Source organism: Plasmodium vivax, chromosome 11 (genome assembly GCF_000002415.2).
Source record: "Plasmodium vivax chromosome 11, whole genome shotgun sequence".
NCBI lineage: Eukaryota > Apicomplexa > Aconoidasida > Haemosporida > Plasmodiidae > Plasmodium > Plasmodium vivax.
In genome coordinates this window covers 1,050,849-1,067,309 of record NC_009916.1, presented here as the reverse complement: position 1 = coordinate 1,067,309, position 16,461 = coordinate 1,050,849, and the positions used below count along the sequence as shown (strand labels likewise).

At 43.1% G+C, this 16,461-nt stretch overlaps 4 protein-coding genes across 4 annotated transcripts, besides 2 other annotated features; 2 read left to right on the top strand and 2 right to left on the bottom strand.

Annotated features, from left to right (window-relative positions):
• Nucleotides 1–955: 955 nt before the first annotated feature.
• On the top strand, nt 956–2,001 carry PVX_114320 (hypothetical protein, conserved; the record flags this gene model as incomplete). The annotated part of the gene is made up of 2 exons (XM_001616202.1): nt 956–1,707; nt 1,947–2,001. 2 exons carry the CDS (start codon nt 956–958, stop codon nt 1,999–2,001), a joined length of 807 nt encoding a protein of 268 aa, XP_001616252.1.
• Nucleotides 2,002–2,609: 608 nt separating this feature from the next.
• PVX_114325 (hypothetical protein, conserved) lies at nt 2,610–4,557 on the bottom strand. The gene is made up of 3 exons (XM_001616203.1): nt 4,161–4,557; nt 3,672–3,830; nt 2,610–3,490 (listed from the first exon to the last, which is right to left on the bottom strand). Exons 1-3 carry the CDS (start codon nt 4,383–4,385, stop codon nt 2,972–2,974), a joined length of 903 nt encoding a protein of 300 aa, XP_001616253.1. The 5' UTR covers nt 4,386–4,557; the 3' UTR covers nt 2,610–2,971.
• Nucleotides 4,558–5,051: 494 nt separating this feature from the next.
• PVX_114330 (Plasmodium falciparum CPW-WPC domain containing protein) lies at nt 5,052–7,285 on the top strand. Its single transcript, XM_001616204.1, has 10 exons — nt 5,052–5,294; nt 5,530–5,553; nt 5,674–5,729; nt 5,868–5,884; nt 6,044–6,171; nt 6,385–6,415; nt 6,515–6,590; nt 6,714–6,797; nt 6,919–7,005; nt 7,225–7,285. Exons 1-9 carry the CDS (start codon nt 5,198–5,200, stop codon nt 6,961–6,963), a joined length of 558 nt encoding a protein of 185 aa, XP_001616254.1. The 5' UTR covers nt 5,052–5,197; the 3' UTR covers nt 6,964–7,005; nt 7,225–7,285.
• Nucleotides 7,286–7,522: 237 nt separating this feature from the next.
• On the bottom strand, nt 7,523–9,692 carry PVX_114335 (hypothetical protein, conserved; the record flags this gene model as incomplete). The annotated part of the gene is made up of 1 exon (XM_001616205.1): nt 7,523–9,692. Exon 1 carries the CDS (start codon nt 9,263–9,265, stop codon nt 7,523–7,525), a length of 1,743 nt encoding a protein of 580 aa, XP_001616255.1. The 5' UTR covers nt 9,266–9,692.
• Nucleotides 7,626–7,660: a microsatellite.
• A 5,938-nt stretch (nt 9,693–15,630) lies between the features above and the next one.
• Nucleotides 15,631–15,695: a microsatellite.
• The last annotated feature ends 766 nt before the right edge of the window (nt 15,696–16,461 follow it).

Below are 16,461 nucleotides of genomic sequence, written 5' to 3'. Positions count from 1 at the left end.
TGAACCACAGGGGGAGCCACTTTTTCTAAGAAAGCTCCCTTTTTAAAGTGTGGCATATGGAGCATTAAAGGTACATATGATAGGCTGCGCCACTTGGCTAGCCAAAAAAAGAAAAAAAAAAATAATGATAAAATTATGAACGTTCATGCAAAAATGGGAGAAAGTTCAAAAAAAAAAAAAATTTCTCGCCAATAGTTAAATTATTACAGAGAAAGGTGGAAAGAAAAAAAAAACTGCTATCTGTACTCCAATATGTGTAAACTTTCTCATACAAACGGTCTTACAAGCATATCTCGGTAGGGTCACACCCAATTCCTGAGCCATTTTAACACATTTGCTGAGAATTCCCTTTAGGATAGCACGCCTACAACTGTGCTGCACATGTCAGAGAATGCCCATTCGCATGTTGCACTTTGTAAAAATGGTGAAAAGCAGGTGCAGTGAAATTTAAAAATTGTCCTTTATTTTTTATTTTTTTGTGTTGCATACACTCATAGCTTCGATTCGCCAAATGGGCCAATTTTTAAAGTCGCCATTTTGCTTTTATGTAGTCGTTGGTGTATCCCCACCCTCCATACACATTACCACTTGCCATTTTTAAAACGCAACAAAAATTTCGTGCATCGGAAGCTCATTCCCCTGCAGATGAACCAATAAAAAAGGGGCTTCCCTTCTTTGCAAACCGCAACAGTGGCAGGTTAAAATAGAGCGGTACAATGTGAGAAAAGATATACCCACCGCAAACCCATTTAAACACACGGAAAATAAAGTGATACGAAAAAAAATGCGCAAAAAATTTTAACAACGTAGAGAAGGAAAGGCGAAGCGTCCCTGTTCCTTGTATGTAATCCCCATTTGAATTTGTTTTTTTTTTTCCTCCTGCTCATTGTTCAAACTGCCTCTGCGATAAATGCCTCGAGGGAGCCACAAGGGAGGTCTATTCCCCGTCAGTGGAATGAAATGGGGCATGAATGAGCGAATCAGAAAGAGGGGATTATATCACAATAGAAGAGAAGATATACTAACCCCCAGATGGGGATATCGATATGAAAATAGGAACAATAGCTATTTACCAGATGGCAGCTCCAAGTCGTTTGATATGGACGTAAACAGAGCCTGGCCAGCTGAAAAAAAGCAATGGAATTATTTTTACACAATTAATGAAGCCAGGTATTTATGGCCAAGTATATGTGCACACAACCCTAACATTAAAAATTACATTTTGAACATGCTGGAGAATAGCGAAAACAGACCCTTCAGTGGCATTGGACTGGAAGAAGTCCAAAATGAACGCAGAAGAAGTAGCAGAAGTGACTTCCCCGTTGGTAGTACCTCCTCCAGTAATAACCAAAGCAGCGGGGGGTATGGGAAGAACACCTATTTGAGCAAGCTAGCCAACGAATTTAACAACTCCATCTACCCCCAAATAGAGGTTAACCTCAGTAATAACCTGAAGCGGGGGAAAATACAAAAACTGTACGATATTGTGCGGGAAGAAAATGTATGGAAAACCACGCAAAAGATAAAAACTGCTCAGAGTGAAAATATATTTCCCTATGTGGATGATAACGCAACCTTGATTAGGGAATTGCCCCTGGCAGAGATTTTGTACACCAAGAGCAACTTGCGCCTGAAGGTTAGGAGGCACCCCAAATGGATGAACGTGCAGTTTTTGAAGAAAAAGCTAAAAATCCCCTACCTGTACAGGTACTTGTTTGGAGAGCGCCGCCTCGTTCGCGGTGTGTTCGCGGTGTGTTCGCGGTGTGTTCGCGGTGTGTACGCGGTGTGTACGCGGTGTGTACGCGGTGGACACGTTTGCACGCGATTGCAACCGATTGCTACCCTTTGCTACCGCTTTCTTCCCTTTGCATTGACCCTCCTAATGGCGCTAAATTTCGCCCCCTTTGAAAATCTACCACCCCACACGCGTTCTCACCCTTTGACAGGCGAAGAATCGCAAGGGAGGAATTACAAAAAAAGGAGTTTGGCTCGTTTTTTTAAATCTGTGAGCAGGAAGAACGAAGTGGAGGATAACAAAAAAAAGGGAAAAAAGAGAAAAAAAAGAAAGGATAATATATGCCACATTATACGTGTTCATTCAAGTTGAGTAGGGTGAACCGAAGCAGAGCAAAACGGCGACTACTTCTTTTTAAATTCCTGGAGTATCATTTTAGCGCGCTCTCTACGGAGGGGTGAAAGGAGCGGGCGTGAGGCTGCGCAGTAGAGACGACATGGTAAAATTACACGCGTGCGATGCGCATGTCAAACGGTTCGCAGTGTCTATCATTTTTTTTTTTCCCCTTTGTACCTTCTACATTCCTGTATCGTCTTGATGTTGTCCTTTTCCTCAACCACAGGGTCTTCTTTGGTATTTCCCTCAGGAGCCTTCTCTCGGGCGAGATTCTTCTCATCCAGGAGGAAAACAAGACTTAGAAAATCTGCAGACTGGTGGGGGAACAACCAGAGATATTTAGCATAACCGTTTTGCAGTAATTTTTTTTTTAGTGCAAAATGGGTCTACTAAAAGTACCGTAACGTTTGGAAATGCGCCCTTGGGGGAGCCCTTGCCCGGCATTATTCGTTCCCTGAGGGTGAGAGGAAGATACATTGGCACGGTGGAACGATGTCCCAGTGGAACGTTGCCCCAGTGGAACGTTAGCATGTTATCTAAGTAATGGGTAAAGCAGGATACGCGTGCCCCACCAGGGAAATATTAACAAATGCAACGTTGGCGACCCTCTAGTCTGCTCAACAACGTGCGCACCGCGAGGAGCCTTACGAGAAGTACGCATATTCCTTGGAACCGTATTGCAGGTACTTTAGTTTTTCTATACAGCGCATGAGAAGTCGGGCGAAGTAGATGGGCAGCTCCTTCTTGGAGTGAAGAATTTGGTTAATCAGTTGGTCCATTTCCTGAAGAGGGAGGGGGTAATGCCGTACGCGCAGGGGATGAGTAGCGGTTGGGACTTTCTCACAAAAAGGGGCAACACAAAAATGTTGGTATATTCCTGGGGGGAGTTTTTTTTTCCTTTCTGCAACTGCGCGTGTGCATTACGAGTAGGTCTTGATTCGAAATAGGCTTTTCCTGCTGGACATTTTTTGCTTCCGTCTCGTCATCCGATTCCATGTACTTCATAAAAAGTGAGGAGTAGGACTGGTCCTCTGTTTGTTTTTTTTTTCGTTTCTCCCTTTCGGAAAGTTTAGCTTTCATATCCTTTGCATCCCTCATACTAATTTTTTGTTTCTCCCTTAGCATGTTGGCTTTGGCCTCATTGCTACTGACTTTCTCCTTTTCCAGTTGGCGCACATGTCCAAAGAGCCCACGTAAAGCCAAGGGAATTGAATTTGGGTAGTCGTCAATTAGCCTCCTGTTGGTATTCTCCTTAACGAGTTCGTAGTACCTGTGCAGCGGGTGGTCTACATGCAAGAAGGGGAAGTTTATCAGCACGTCATTGTCTAGTTTTAGGTAGAACTCCGCGATGTCGCCTTCCTGCAAGGGGGGGTGGGGGGGGGGAGTTAACTGGTGAGGGAAAAGCGGCATAAAAAGGACGTCCATCATGTATGCATTTCCGTGTGAACAGCTTTTTGGAGAGCTGATCAGTACTGGGAGGTATCCTTTTCACATGCCAATAAATGCACGCACATTACACACATGTAGGAATACACCTTACCGAATTTGCAAACATAGCCGTGTACTCGACGATCATGTGCTCACGCAAACTTTTGGGAAAACAGACGTTCTGATTGTTCCTTGGAAGGTACGAGGCGAATATGTCTTGCTCATTTGGGTCCACACCGTCGCTGCCATTTCTGTTTGACGTGTCTTTGGTCTGGAGGTGGAGTGGGGGGCACATCACCACGGTTTTTTAGAAGAAGAAAAAAAGGAAACAAGTTCTCTCTCTATTATACCCCAGTTTTTTTTACACTCTCCTTGTAGGATGTACAAGATGGCTAAAATACCACATCACTTTAGGGTGCTGCTCAACAGGATAGGGGGGGGAACCATTGGGGGCCTCACAAACGGGGGAGTTCCACTGGAGGGCAATTCCTGCGCAGGAGTGTGCGCTGCTACGCCGGCATATGTCGTGCATATTCCCTATCATTTGCAATTCCAGCCACGTGAGCCCCCTTTGCTTCTCTACAGTTTTCTCCTCACTTACGTTCAGGTAATTTAAAACATCCGGGGGGGGTTCACTCGTGAAGTACCTCCTCTTCCTCATGGTTGCTTCGTAAGCGAGGACACGGGAGCCAAACAGGGGAAGCAGAAAAAGAGCAGGAGGGAGAGAGCTAACCAATTTAAGCTGTGCACAAGTACTGCCATACCGTAGCAACAAAAATGTGTACTCTTTTTTTCTTTTTTTTTTTCCCCTTTTCGGTTCATTCATGTGATGGGAAAAATTAAAATTTCCCCAACGTTGGAGGAACTTGCTTAATTTGAAGGGGAATTGTTAATTTCTTTTTGAGTTCAGTTTTTTTTTTTTTTTAACGATCAATATGGGAGAAAAAAAACTGAAAAAGGAAAGAAGCACCCGTTTTGCCTCCAAACTGTAATTATGCAAATCTACAAAGTCGTTTTTTTTTTTTTTTTTTTCGGAGGGGAGTTCTTTCAAAACAGATTTTGTCAGCGGGGGGACGAAAGGCATATCTGTCCGTTAGTTCTCCATCCCTGCGCGTCTTCACTCGTGCACATTTTCGTACAATTGGAGGGAAAATGAAAAATAGTTCCATTTGTCGATCCAGTATTTCTGCGCACAGTGGCGTAAAATGGGTGAACGGAGAGCCGCGTTCCTTTCGCTGAACTCATCGGGGGTCTACTATCCTTTTTTTTTTTTTCTTTTTTACAACCCCGGATTGTAACTGTGCCCCCTTTGTATGTACACCGGTGTGAAAATCAGCTTTGCGTGAATTGCGCAACTGGGAAAATAAAAAAGAATAAACCATTTTATACTTCACGATGGACGAGAATGCATACCGTAAAACTGCTTTCCCCACTTCGCCCGCTTCATTTGGGGGATTTTCTCTGGGCATGCGCACATACGAATTTGTAAAGATATGCATACAAATGCTCATTTGTTTGTTCGCCTCCGCTGCTCTGTCAACCCGCTGTTCAATTTGACTCATTTCAGCCCAATCCACTTGGTACTACCCCATTTTGTCTTTCCAAACCAACAGCCAATTTTTCAACTTTTTTGGCAAAATGAGGCAGCCTTGTTTGCTCTTTTTATCCTTGTTTGTCTTTTCATTTTTTAATTTTTCGGAGTGCATGCTACCATGGACGAAGAAAAGAAAGGCGGGTAAAGGAAATCTGGGGAGCGGCCACGTGGGGAGGTCTACCGCGGTCTAGCGATAACCCTATCTGCAATATGACCAAATGGCGCAAATTAAAAGATATCAACGAGTTATTTCATTTTGAAAAAAGAGCAACTATCGTATCCCCTGGTGCGAGCCGCTTGACTGCACAGCAACTGATGCGCCCTTAACACGAGCAGAACATTGCAGTGTTTTTTTTTTTTTTTTTTCTTTTTCTAGTGAACCAAATGGGCATCATAAAAGGTGTGGAACTAAGTTGACTGCTCCATTTCGCTGATCATTTGTGCCCCGCCAGGTGACACTCACCAAAAGCTCAATAAGGTGATCCATCCCATTTTGATCATTTTGCTTTCCTTCCGAAAGATATGTCGCAGGAGCTTAGGACTAAGGCCGAACAGCTTCCAACCCCCGAGGATATAGTATGCCACGGAATTTTTCTTTTCCCATTTTCCAAAAACTGATACTTTAGAGTCTCCCTGAAAACGCTTAGAAATTAAAATGTGTGTGTCTTCCCCACCTTTTCTCATGCTTTAACAAAAAAACTTTTCTTTTTTTAGTCAGCCAAAATTCACAGGTAGGAGTTGATGCACTGTGCCGCCTTTCCCCGTGTCTGCGCGAGGAGCCGCAAAAAGTGAACGTCCTCTTTGTGGGGGGAGCGTCTGCCTAGTGTCTTCCTAGCATCTGCAGAGTGCATTCCTGGTCCCCTCTTTCCCACCCCTTCACAACGCACCAGAGTAGATAAAGAGGTCATCGATAAGTTAAACAAAGACATCATAGAGGAAGAAAATTTAGACAAGCACAAACCGCACGTCTGCCAGGAGCCAGCATACGAGAGGGACTATTCGTACCTATGTCCCGAAGGTGAGAAGGGCAAAAGGGCAGATAGCCATTTTGTCGTGCTTTGCGGTTGCTCAGGCGATTTGGCATCAACACAAAGGCGGCAAAGTTACAAGCGACTTTGCCTTCGCCCGGTTGGCCTATCAAATTGTTACTACTGCTTCAGTTGGTGCAATGACGACATTTTTTTTCTTTTTTTTTTCTTTTTTTTTTCCGGCCATTTGTTGGCTCCCCCAGACTGGGTGAAGAACTCCAACGATCAGTGCTGGTATGGGGAGGCATCTTAAACATACACCTCTGCCCCTCCACACATACGTAGGCATGTACACCCACACGTGCACCACTCGGCGGCGCTACTTCATCGCAGGGGCATAGACTACGATGGTCACTGTGAAGCGCTAAAATATTTCCAAGATTATTCTGTAGAGGAGAAAAAAGAATTTGTAAGGCTACACCTGTATGGGGGGAAATTTCAGATGGCATCTCCTCCCACTTTTGTGCCATCTGAAAAATGTTATCTGCGGATTTAGTAACTGGCTGAAACTGCTCTTCACCCCCCACCCCAGGAAATGAACTGCTGCGTCTTGTGGCCTAAGCTAAAAAATGAAGGCATGAAAGGAGCGCACAAGAAGGACCTCCTAAGGGGATCGGTTAACCCTTTCAACGAATTAGGCAGCACCCAATGGGGTTCCACTTGTTTTTCTTTCTCGACGAATTAGTCCGCTCATCATTGCAGGTGAATGTCACTCCACTGCGTCTTTTTCTTTGCAGATAAGTTCAAACAATGGGTTAATAATAAAGCCGAAATATTTGTAAAGCGGGAGGGAGAACACACACGCAGAGGCAGCTCCAGGGGGGGTAAGTTCGCCCAAAGAGAAGAAGAGAACGAACGAGCTGAGCGGACCAGCCAGCTAATTGTTTATGTGCATACCATGTTAGTGATTTAAAGGGGGAAGGAAGTTAACCCCTCCACTTAACCTTTTAACGGGCACACTTTGTAGCAACTTCAATTTTTTTTTTTTTCCACCCGCGGGGGGAAAATGAGCACCGAAATTTCCCCTCTGCGTTGCTTCACAGATGCGGTGTCAAGCGGTTGGTGAGAATAAACGTTGTTAAGTTTATGCGACCCGTTCGCGGCTGCCCTGTTGGGGGGAAGTCCCTTCACCACATGGGAAAAACGCTCATCCGTAAATGAGCAGCTCACAAGTGTAACCGCTAATATGTGCACACATCCAAACTTGAGAAGAGCAACTCAAGGGGCGTGACACGAAAAAGTTGCCGTAGGGGGAAACACAAAAAAATGATAAAAAAAAAAAAAAAAAAGCTACTCCGCGAGAAAAAGCTGAAATTTACGCGAAACCAGCACACACGCCACTCAGCTAAAATTCAGCTTGAGGTTGACCTTGGGCTGGAACTTGAAGAAGGGCACCTTATCGCCCTGCTGCTGCACCTCGGGGGTGTCCCTGTCATTGAGCAGCCCAAAGACGAAGGTCAGCAGGCCCAAATCGTAAATAAAGTAGCTCTGCAAATTTCCATACCCACTTTTCCTAACGAGCGAAGTCAGGGTTAAGTTAAAATTAAGGGACGGGTTAAACCACTTGTTCTTCTTGGGCAGTCCCTCCTGTGCCATTTTTTTCTTTTCAAATAATTTCTTTAAAGGGCTCTGATTCAGTTGGAAATAATTATGTAGTGTCTGCTCCACCTTTTCACCAAATTGTTCTTCAAATTGTGAAATCATGGGGTTGCTAAAAATGTCATTTTGCCGATTAAAATATCCGGCCGGAATTAACTTGTTAACTTCTTGCTTGAAGGTGTTAACTAGCGATTTTTTCAATTCTTCAATTTTGTCGTCCCTATTCCCGAGCAAATCTTTGCCCCTTTTAGCATGCCGCCCATTTAAAATGGCATCCTTCCCCCTGTTAATAATTTCCCTTTCAATCAGGATGATCTGCTTGACTATTTGTTTACGTATCAGTGCCAAAAACCTCTGCTGCAGTTTTTTCAAAATGGTGTCCTTAAATTTGGTGCCCGTCTGTTCAAAGGTTAATAAGTGAAAAAAGAAAAGCATATTTTTTATCAAATCGGAGGAAAGCTGACCATAATTTGGAATGACCTTCCCCTGAGTTATTTCCTTTTCGTACTCGTTAATTATTTCATCAAAATGGTCCAACGTTTTGTTGTATGACTCTTCAATTACGTAAATATTGTACACACATTTCTCGTTGAAGGGGCAAAAATTTTCAAAATTTTTCACCTCCTTCGCGAGATTTGCCAACTTATTCACGAAAAAGGTGTACTTATTTACGTTATTTTTTTGCAACAGGGGGAGGCCCACTTTGTTTTGCTTCATTAAGTGAATGTTCTTCAAATTGGGATATCTTTCTTTTAACTCCTTGGTGAAATGTTCATATGGTATATCTTTGTCGAAGTTTTTTTTTTCCCCACTCGCCTCGGCATTTATTAGCACAAAATAGACATGTACATCTCCCCCCTTCTCATTCAGTTGGTTTAAAAATATTTCCACCTTTTTCGGCAAAATGAAGGTAGCTGCTTTTTTTTGTTCCCTCTCTTCCGCTGAATGGGTTTGTCTTTCCTTCGTTTGCTTCTTCTTCTCCCCCCCGTTGTGAACTTGCTGGTAATGCAAGTCCCCACTGGCCAGCGGCACGATGACGCTATTGGTCGACTCAACAATGAAGTCGATTAATTTTTTAAAATCATACACGGTGGCCACGTTCTCCTCGTAAAACTCCTTGTTCTGTAGCAAGTCCACATCCAGCACCACGTTCAAATTATTATTTTGGTCCTTCCCAAACCACACGTCAATTTTTTGTTTAAATCCCAAGTTGATCAAATTGTTCCTTTCAGCCGATATGTTGAATAACTTTTCCAAAAATTTGCTCTTATGGTACCCCGAACTTCCATAGCACGAAAAAACATACTTATTTTTAATTGGCGCATTTTTCTCTTGTATGCTGTATTTCTTCAGCGCTTTTATTTTGTCCGTGTGGTCATTACTGGCCAGCAGATTGATGTAGTCATATTTTTTGGTCGTCTTTGCCTGGAAATGCTGTGCGCAAAGGAGAACCAGGGACAGCACCACTGCAACGGCGCTTACCATTGCAGAGTTCGCGCGCCGCAGCGACGGTGTGTTTGTTGTACAAACCGCTATACAGCCGTGTGCATATGCAGCGCAAATGGGCACGCGTATGTGTGTAGCGCCGAGCGGCCGCGCTATTGGGGCTAAACTGCCGCGAGCTGAAGCGAATTCACGCGAAATGATGTTAAACTACCGCTTAACCGCCGATAACAGTCGATAATATTTTTCTTTTTCCTCCCCGCAAATCCTGCCAGTCGCGGATTGCCACAACTCATTTCGACGTTAAAACTGCAGCGAAGAGTGCCCCTTCTCCGCGCCGCTTGGTGGATCCATCGTATGGGCCGTTTTCGCTGTAATTTGGGGTGCTTTTTGCGGCAAAATTTGGTGCCCTTTTTGCGGATATTTTTTGTGCTCTTTTTTGCGACAATTTTTTGCGCCCCTCTTTGCCGCTCTATTTGGTGCTCCCCTTTTTTTACGCTGCTTCTTTCCTCCACCTGCAAATGATTCAAACGGAGCAGAGCGGCCGAACCGTCGCAGCAGGACCACGCGGAGAAAGGCCTCTACATTTTGGTGAGCGTGCAAACGGAGACCGCCGCGCATTTGCGAGCCTATTTAATTGCACCTACTTAAGCACCAACGTTTGTTAGTTTGTGTGCACACGTGTAGATGTATGCCAGCTGCCTCCCATGGAGGCACAAAAGAGAATGCGGCGCGACATGCGGGAGAACGCCTCTTACGGGTTGCCGCTTCCAAATGGGGAAAAGCTGCCAACTTAATGGGGCTCACAAGTAGACATATACATTTTGTAAAATTGTTCCGTTTTTCATAAACACCAATTTGTTAATTAGCGAAGCTGGCATGGTACAATAAAGGTGCAGGCATTTGTCGCCACTTGGCGATTTTCACTTTTAAGCAGGGCACACCTAGGTGTTTTTTTTTTGTCGTGATATTTACAACTCTCCGCATGTTCAAGTGGTAGGGGAGCTTTTGCTTATGGGCGCCTCAAATGCGAGGCTTCGTTTAACGCGTTAGTGAACTCCCCGGGGAACGCAAACTAAGTGCAGATTTTTCTCTACAAAGAACGACTCCCCTATATGCCATCAGCAAAAAGGACATGATTTTTTTTTGCTGCTCCCTTTCGAGTTGCATTTGCGTAAATGCTGTACATTTCTTTTACGCCGACTTTATTTCCTTGCGCTTTATTTTTGGAGAGAATAGCAAAATGGTTATCTGTCACCAACCGTTAGTGAAACAATTTGACGTGGCCAATTTTGCCAATAGGCACAAATTTGCTTCCACCCTTTGTGCGCGAGAAAAAAAAAAAGTTCCTCAAATTAATCCAATTTTCCCTTTTTAAAAAGAAAATGTGTATCGAACAGTTCGGCATTTGCAAGGCGACTCGTATGTCACGCAAAAGGCATGTGTGCAAATTGTACCACTCCCCATTTTTGAGTAACCATTACATATTCCGCTTAAGGAGCACATTTACAATTATTTACCTCAAAATGGGGAAGAATTCGCAAATGTCTGTCCACCTAGGAATAATACAAAATTGCACAAAATTGGAGCTCACTGTAAAGCAGAAAAGGAGGAAGAAAAAAAATTGCTCATGAAGGGGCACATATTTATTGTAAAAATAAAATATACACGTTGAGATAGCGCCATTTTGCGAAAAAAAAATCCAGCGAAAAATAAAAGTGAACAGCTCACCGGAAAAGTTTGCAATTGCAAAGGAACGTCACACGTATGAAATGCCGTTCTTTTTCCTTAAAAAATGTTTCCTCCTTTTTAACACATTTTGAATGGAAATTTTACGAAAACGAAAAGGCGGATTATTCCCTATTTTTTAAGTCGAGCGGAGCTGGCGCGTATGAACCGTATGCGTGTGCGCGCCATGCGTGCCAAACGAATAATCAAACGAAGGGACAAAGGGACGAAGGAACGGACGAACGGAGGAGCGAACAAATAAATGAATATACACGTGCGTATCTGCACATGCGCATATTTTCCTGGTTCGCCTGTGTATGTGTTTCCCATACATGTACACCCCTCCACATTTACTCGCGCACGGACGTGGAGCAGCCCAGAAATAACCCCCCAAAATGCCGAAAGTGACCGTGAAAAAAATTCACGCAGTTGCCAAGTGGAAATGGATTGGGTCGTCCGTAGACAGTGTGTGTGCAATTTGCAATAATGCCTTGGAAAATACTTGTACGAACTGCATCCGGCCAGGAAATAGCTGCCCCCCTGCGTTCGGAAAGTGCGGCCATCATTTCCACCTCCACTGCATGGAAAAGTGGATGCGCCAAAATAAATTTACGTGTCCGTGTTGTAGGGCAGACTGGTATTACGAAACGCAAGAATTAAACTGACGAATGGGGGAGGCGCAGGAAGGAGAGGAGCGGGGCGTTCCAATTGCCTTGCCCCCGCGGTAGGGGTAGCGGCAGCGGCAGCGGCGGCGGCTGTTGACGCTACGTCACCGTTTTAGTTGCATTTGAATGTGCAGGAATGCATTTTGCACCCACATTTTACGCAAGTTTTACCATTTTTAATTTTATTATACCATTTTTTAGTTTTTTTTTTTTTTTTTTCCCCTTCCGTTCGAAACTTTTATGAACAAACTGCCGCGTACACCTGTGGACATATTCCCCTTTTTATATATCTTCTTTACCCAGACGAGATAAAAAAGTATGAACATGTCAGCAGCAAAATTTGCTCACCTTCTGACCAATTCTTTTTATGTTCATTTTAAAACTGTGTTGCAGCCTTCGCGTACAATTTGTGCATCCCTAATTTTGCCCTCTTACGGCGAAAAGGAGGGTACACGCTGAAAGGTCAAAATGGAAATTAGCATTTTATTTTTGGACACCCATTTGGACCCTTTTTTCATTCCCCAATTTAGAAGAGGCATCCACGCAAAGGTCTCTCCATCAGTCCGTTCACCGAACACAGCATCAACCGGAAATATGCGTCATTTTAGTCACTCCTATGAGGCATAATCTTAGCCTCAATTGCACACTCATGCATGCGTTCGCGCTGTAGGTGCTATTATGAAGATAGGTGCAGGTAATACGGCACAGATGGCGGAAATAGGTCGGGGATGTCCCAAAGGAGGAGAAAAATAAATCGAGACGTAGGGTTATTCCTCGGCTCTTTTTCTTTCTTTTTTCTGCCTCCACGTGGTGAACATTTCGCGCAAGCGTCGGGATGGGGAACACTCCCACAGGGATGTTCATTCAACCGCTAACCGATAACCGAAACGTTTTTTTGCGCATGTCCGGAGAGTAAATTTTTCCTCATCAAAAAGGTGGCGAATTATTTGCACTACATTGCTGCCCACGGAAATTAAAACCGTTTATTTAACCTGTCATGCTTTGCACAAAGGGTGGCATAACTGGGCCCCAACAGGGTATTTCCTTTTTGGTAATTTTTTTGCAACTATAGGCCTATATGGGGAGAGGCTTTTCCATTTGGGTGTGTAATTCCTTTTTGGAATATATGAAGGCGAAAAAGACTCATCCTGGGGGTGAACAACTGCTGCGCGTGGAAAATCACCCCTCCCTCCACAGGCAACGTGCCGCTTAACAAAATGCACCTTCGATTTATTGGCGGTACATTTTTCTTATGCGTACACACATGTGTGCAATCGCCTGTCTCTACCATTTGGTCGCTTCCCTTTTTTACAATTAAGAGGTGTGCTTTATATTTGCTACTCCTTTTTTGCCACTACTTGCGAAAAAATAAACGAAAGGTGGTTTGGGCTGGGGGGTCAAATGCCTTTTCGCATTATCCTTTAAAATTTTACGCCCCCGGGAATGAACACAATGTGCAAGGGGGCATGGGCGCAAAGCAGCAAATATGTACATTGTGCACATACGAATGAGAAACGCAGCGCAAAGCGCACGTTAAAACCACGCAATGTTCGCGCAAACTCCGCGCGTAACGTTAGATGATACACACACATATACACGCCTTCAAGCCCTCACGCCTGCGCGACGAACCCGCTGCCTAATTTCTCTCCCCATATGTAGGTGCCCCTGCGCAGCTGAAGCAGAGACTGCTTTGGGCTATTCGGTTACGACCACATACGTTCGCGAATTCGTAAGACAAAGGGACAATATAAAAGTGCAATTTCTTTACATTAAATGCACATTATTTTTTGGCCCCAAAAAAATAACAGAAATTATAAAATTTTTTGTAAAGGATATTTTTTTCAATTATACACACACACAAAAAAAAAAAAAATTTCTTTTGACCGATGATAATGCAATATGGTACGTTCAAACATGTCCGTGTGCCTACAGTGCGTCCCCTTCACATTTGAATTTTCGCATCACGTGAAAAAAAAGGTGAGTCTGGCAATTTCGGCCGTTTTAGCAGTAAATGGGCGTAAGTCACAAAATTTATAGTTAACGCGTTTTTGCTGCCAACTGGCTTCATGTGGGGCTCGTGAAGCGGTGCAAATAACGGCGCCTTCGCATGTTAAGTAGCAGAATGCTATTTAAAAAAAGAAGAAAAAAAAAAAGCAATTATAACAGCAAAATAGCAATAAAGGTAACCAAAGCAGCAGTAATAGTAATACACATGTTGAGCTTAATCTCGTGTGAAGTGGGAAGTGCCTGCCGAAGCGTTTGAAACGAAGTCGCGAAGAACAAATGAGGGGGAAAATGAAAATGTACACAAACGGGCAAACAAACGAATAAGCAAAAGAGCGAGCAAATAGGCAGGACGTGCATAAGCATAAATGTACCAAATATATATATACATATTGTACACTCTACTTGTGTACGCAAAAAAGTAAAAAAAAAAAAAAAAAAAAAAAATACTTTTTTTTCTTTCTTATTCGCGTCACTTTTTCCCCTCACATGTTTACTACACCTAAGTTTTTTTTTTTTTTTTTTTATACTTTTTTGGTTTTCTTTTTTCAAAATTTGCTTTTACTTTTGTTTATAAAATTTTTATCATGCCATGTCACTTCATTTAGTTTTGTTAATTAAGGTACATAAATCTCCCTTCGTTAAATAGAAATTCACTTGTAAAAATGGAGAAATTTTTAAAAAAGCTAAGTGAGGAACCTCTTAACGCTTTTATACAGAAAGTTTTGAAGTAAAAAAATAAGTACAATCATTTCTCTGTTTTGTATGTGCCTCCTCGTATTTTATACGCGGAGAAGTTTTACGTGTTCATACGTACATGTACGAATGGGCATCCAAAGGAGTGTACATAAATACGTAGGAGTGTACTGTACATATAAATGCGTATGCGTGTACTGTACATATATATATGCGTATGCGTGTACATAACACATAGTACATATGTTCATGCTTATCGCAGCGCGTACATGCGTTTCCCCATTCAAACATTTTTAAAAAGTCTCCCCCTATAGCGCAGCAGTTCGCACGAAGGAGCCACCTTGGCATACACAAGTACGCGCGTCGCCCGTGTGTACGCAAATGCGTGGAAACGTGTGCTGAGCGCATAAGTATGCACAGCGCGAAGCACATGTAAATATTCATATGCGTTCGCGTTATCGTACGTTTATCACACGTTTATCATACGTTTATCATACGTTTATCTATCATACGTTTATGCGTGTGTCCGCCGTCCTGCGCAGCGCGCTCGCCCCATACATAACAATATACACGCATACATACGTAACCCAAGCGCGCGCGGCCTTTCCCCGCACGAACATACGCGCGTACCTGCATATGCATACGAAGTAAGCAGCTGACCAGTTGATCGGTTAACCAATTGACCAGTTAACCCGTTGACCAGTTAACCAGTTAACCCGTTGACCAGTTAACCAGTTAACCGATTGACCAGTTAACCGATTGACAAGTTGACCGATTGCGTTTCCTGGAGTTCACATCCCAAAACATAGCAGCGATAGGAAGTTCGCGATTCGCGGAATTTAGGAATTCACAAATCGTAAATAATAAACCATAAACCATAAATCATAAATCGCCACATTTCGCTTTTCCTTTTTGCCTGCTTCTATTTTGGCGCGCACTTTGCATTTCACGTCGCCATCATTTTGCCTACTATTCGCACCTCCCTTTTCCTTTTTTTTTTTTTCTCCTTTGGCAAAATTCTCTTCGCACACAAGTTCACGATTCATTTTACTCCAACTCATTTTTTTTTTAAATTTTGATAAATAACATTTTTCTCTTTTTCTCCCTTTGATTATTTTATTTTATTTTTCATTGCGTTTTATTTTTTTAATTTTTTTTTTTTTTTCATTTCCCAGTTCGTTCATACACTTTCACTTAATTATCATTTTTCTTTCAATTAAAACTAACACAATACCCTTGTGTACGTAAAGAGAAGGAAGAAACGCGGATGACATGTGTACATATATATTTCATGTTCGTTCGTACGTATACGTGCTGTGCCATGTACGCATACTTACACGTACTGTAGCGAACTCACGCGTACGTGTAAACATCCAAACGTGCGCATAACGCGAATGCCTTGTCCCACAGCCCACGCGGCGCACTTCAGTATGCATTTTTTATGTACATGAAAAAGCTGTACGCGAGTGTATACGTGTTGAATAGCTCCCTCGCCTTTTTCATAGATTTATGTGCATATGCGCTTTGTCGTGCGAGCGTGTATACATGCATACGTAACGTATATGCATATGCGTAAATACTGTATGCGGACTTAGGCGTATGGTTTGCCCCTTTCATGCATACCGTACATGTGACACTTATTTTATGTGCTCATTCACTTCCTTCCATACATGTGGTAGTTCAAGGGAGCGGCATACATGAGTACGTGCATAGGTACCCCATGCGTCAGTATGCATACGTACATGGTACCCTTTTGCCATGTAAAATTTGCGCACCCCCGAAATGTGTTTATGCACGCGGGGCGTTTATTTTTGCAAACCCGACCCTGCCATCTTTTCTATAAAAAGTAGTAGCCACTCAACGGAGGTACGTTATCGTATGTACTGCTATACATTTACATATATGTAGATATATATATATATGCATATGCGTACGTCCCGTGCATGTATTTTTTTTTTGCATACCTAACTCTTGCATGCGCGGAATTTTTTAGCGCCCATTTCCACTTCACATGAGGCTTGCGCATTATACATATGCGTACGTATGTATGTATGTATGTATGTACGTATGTACGCATATATGTATACATCCGCGTGCGAGGCAACACCAAGGACACTGTTCGAATTAGCCGGCATATGCATAGCA

Bases quoted from the DNA above. Each gene is read 5' to 3' on its own strand.
- PVX_114325 (XM_001616203.1), bottom strand. From the start codon at position 4,385: ATGAATGAACCGAAAAGGGGAAAAAAAAAAAGAAAAAAAGAGTACACA. The intron at 3,831-4,160 runs GTAAGTGAGGAG...CTCCACCTCCAG, and splicing joins ATGTTTTAAATTACCTGAAC to ACCAAAGACACGTCAAACAG. The intron at 3,491-3,671 runs GTAAGGTGTATT...CCCCCCTTGCAG, and splicing joins CGGCTATGTTTGCAAATTCG to GAAGGCGACATCGCGGAGTT.
- PVX_114330 (XM_001616204.1), top strand. From the start codon at position 5,198: ATGAGGCAGCCTTGTTTGCTCTTTTTATCCTTGTTTGTCTTTTCATTT. The intron at 5,554-5,673 runs GTGTGGAACTAA...TCCTTCCGAAAG, and splicing joins CCAAATGGGCATCATAAAAG to ATATGTCGCAGGAGCTTAGG. The intron at 6,172-6,384 runs GTGAGAAGGGCA...TGGCTCCCCCAG, and splicing joins TTCGTACCTATGTCCCGAAG to ACTGGGTGAAGAACTCCAAC.